This window comes from Rhagoletis zephyria, unplaced genomic scaffold, assembly GCF_001687245.7.
Source record: "Rhagoletis zephyria isolate East Lansing unplaced genomic scaffold, Rhagoletis_zephyria_1.1 Rzeph_scaffold_58468, whole genome shotgun sequence".
NCBI classification, from domain to species: domain Eukaryota; kingdom Metazoa; phylum Arthropoda; class Insecta; order Diptera; family Tephritidae; genus Rhagoletis; species Rhagoletis zephyria.
The window spans coordinates 315-1687 of NW_016215520.1; the positions used below are offsets into that span (position 1 = coordinate 315).

Below are 1373 nucleotides of genomic sequence, written 5' to 3' on the forward strand. Positions count from 1 at the left end.
AGGACACTAGGTTTGTGTTGGCCCTGTGCACTATTCCGGTGATTTATTTTCCTTCTCATCATCTTCATCACCATCACCATCATCATCTCCATCATCTGCATTGTGTTTCCAAGTGGATGTCATCTGCCTACTTAAATAAATCTAAAAGCGTGGGAACAAAATATTAGTGGTTCAGTATTTTTTTGTATTTCAAGCTCTTGCTTACCATCACTGTCGCTGTCATCATCAAAGATGCTCTTTTTCAGGTTTCTTGCCGCCGCCGTCGTGGTGGCGGAAGTCGTCGGTTTAGGCACAGCAACCTCCTCCGCTTTCTCCTTCTCCTTGCTCAGACTGGCTGAGAGAAAGTCAGTGTCTTCCTCCTCACTGTCGGAGAAGAGGGAAATGGGCGCTCGGGAGATGCTTGAAGCTGTTGTTGTGGTTGTTGTTGTTGAGGTTGCAAGTGGTGACGGCCTAGCGGTGGACTTGCCTGGAGTGGAAGTTACCGAAGCACCAAAGATGTCATTATCACTGTCGTCTGAGCTGTCGAGGAGAAAGGACGAGGCTGACGGTTTTGTTGCTGTTGCTGCTGCGGCAACTTGACTGCTCGGTGGACTTGATGGAACTGCCGCTGCTGCTGCCACTATGTCAGGCTTAGAGGGCGTGCTAGAAAAAGTCTGTCCCGCCTGATTGAAAGTCACTGGTTCGCTGCCGGCCACTGCTTTGCTGGGAATACTGCTGCTGCTGACAGCTTTGCCGGCACTTGGCCTTCCAGCCGCCGTCGCAAACAGGTCATCGTCACTCTCGTCTTCAGTGCTGGACAGTGTCAGTCTTGAAGGTGGAGGAGGTGAAGGAGTTGGCTGGAGGTCATTAGTAGGAGGCAGCAAGTTTCTCGGGGCCACCGTTGGAGGCACAAACGGTGGCGTGGGCAGTTCCAGAGGCGGTGCTGGTGATGATGATGACTGTTGTACCGCTGAAGATACTTCAGGCTGACTAGCTGCTTTAGCTTCTGGTTCAGGATCTGGTTCAGGATTAGAAGTGGAAGGACCAACACTATCCGGAACCTCACCCGAAGGCGACAGTATTTGCCCTGGCTTGAGCGAGGGCCTCTTCCGCGTGGAGGTCCGCCTCGAGTTGAGCTTCGCCTTGTTGCGCATAATCGCCGCCAGCGAGTCATTCGGATCGGCGACAGTTTTGGGCGGCGGAACTGAGAGGTCGCCAAAGAGCGAGTCCAGAGAGTCATTCAACTNTGTTACAGCTGCTGGACCCGCAACGACCGTCTTTGATTGCTGCGATTGTTGTTCCTGTTGCAGCGGATCAGTGGTAGGAACAACTGAAGCAGCAGCAGCAACCACGGGAGAAGCTTTAGGAGTAGCTGAAGTAGTAGTAGTAGTAAC

General features: G+C 52.5%; 1 protein-coding gene across 1 annotated transcript; it reads right to left on the reverse strand.

Annotated features, from left to right (window-relative positions):
* Positions 1-30: 30 nt before the first annotated feature.
* On the reverse strand, positions 31-1309 carry LOC108356393 (vegetative cell wall protein gp1-like; the record flags this gene model as incomplete). Its single annotated transcript, XM_017607506.1, has 2 exons — positions 31-141; positions 483-1309. Coding segments are annotated over 2 exons (938 nt in total), but the record flags the coding sequence as incomplete, so codon positions are not given.
* Between the last annotated feature and the right edge of the window lie 64 nt (positions 1310-1373).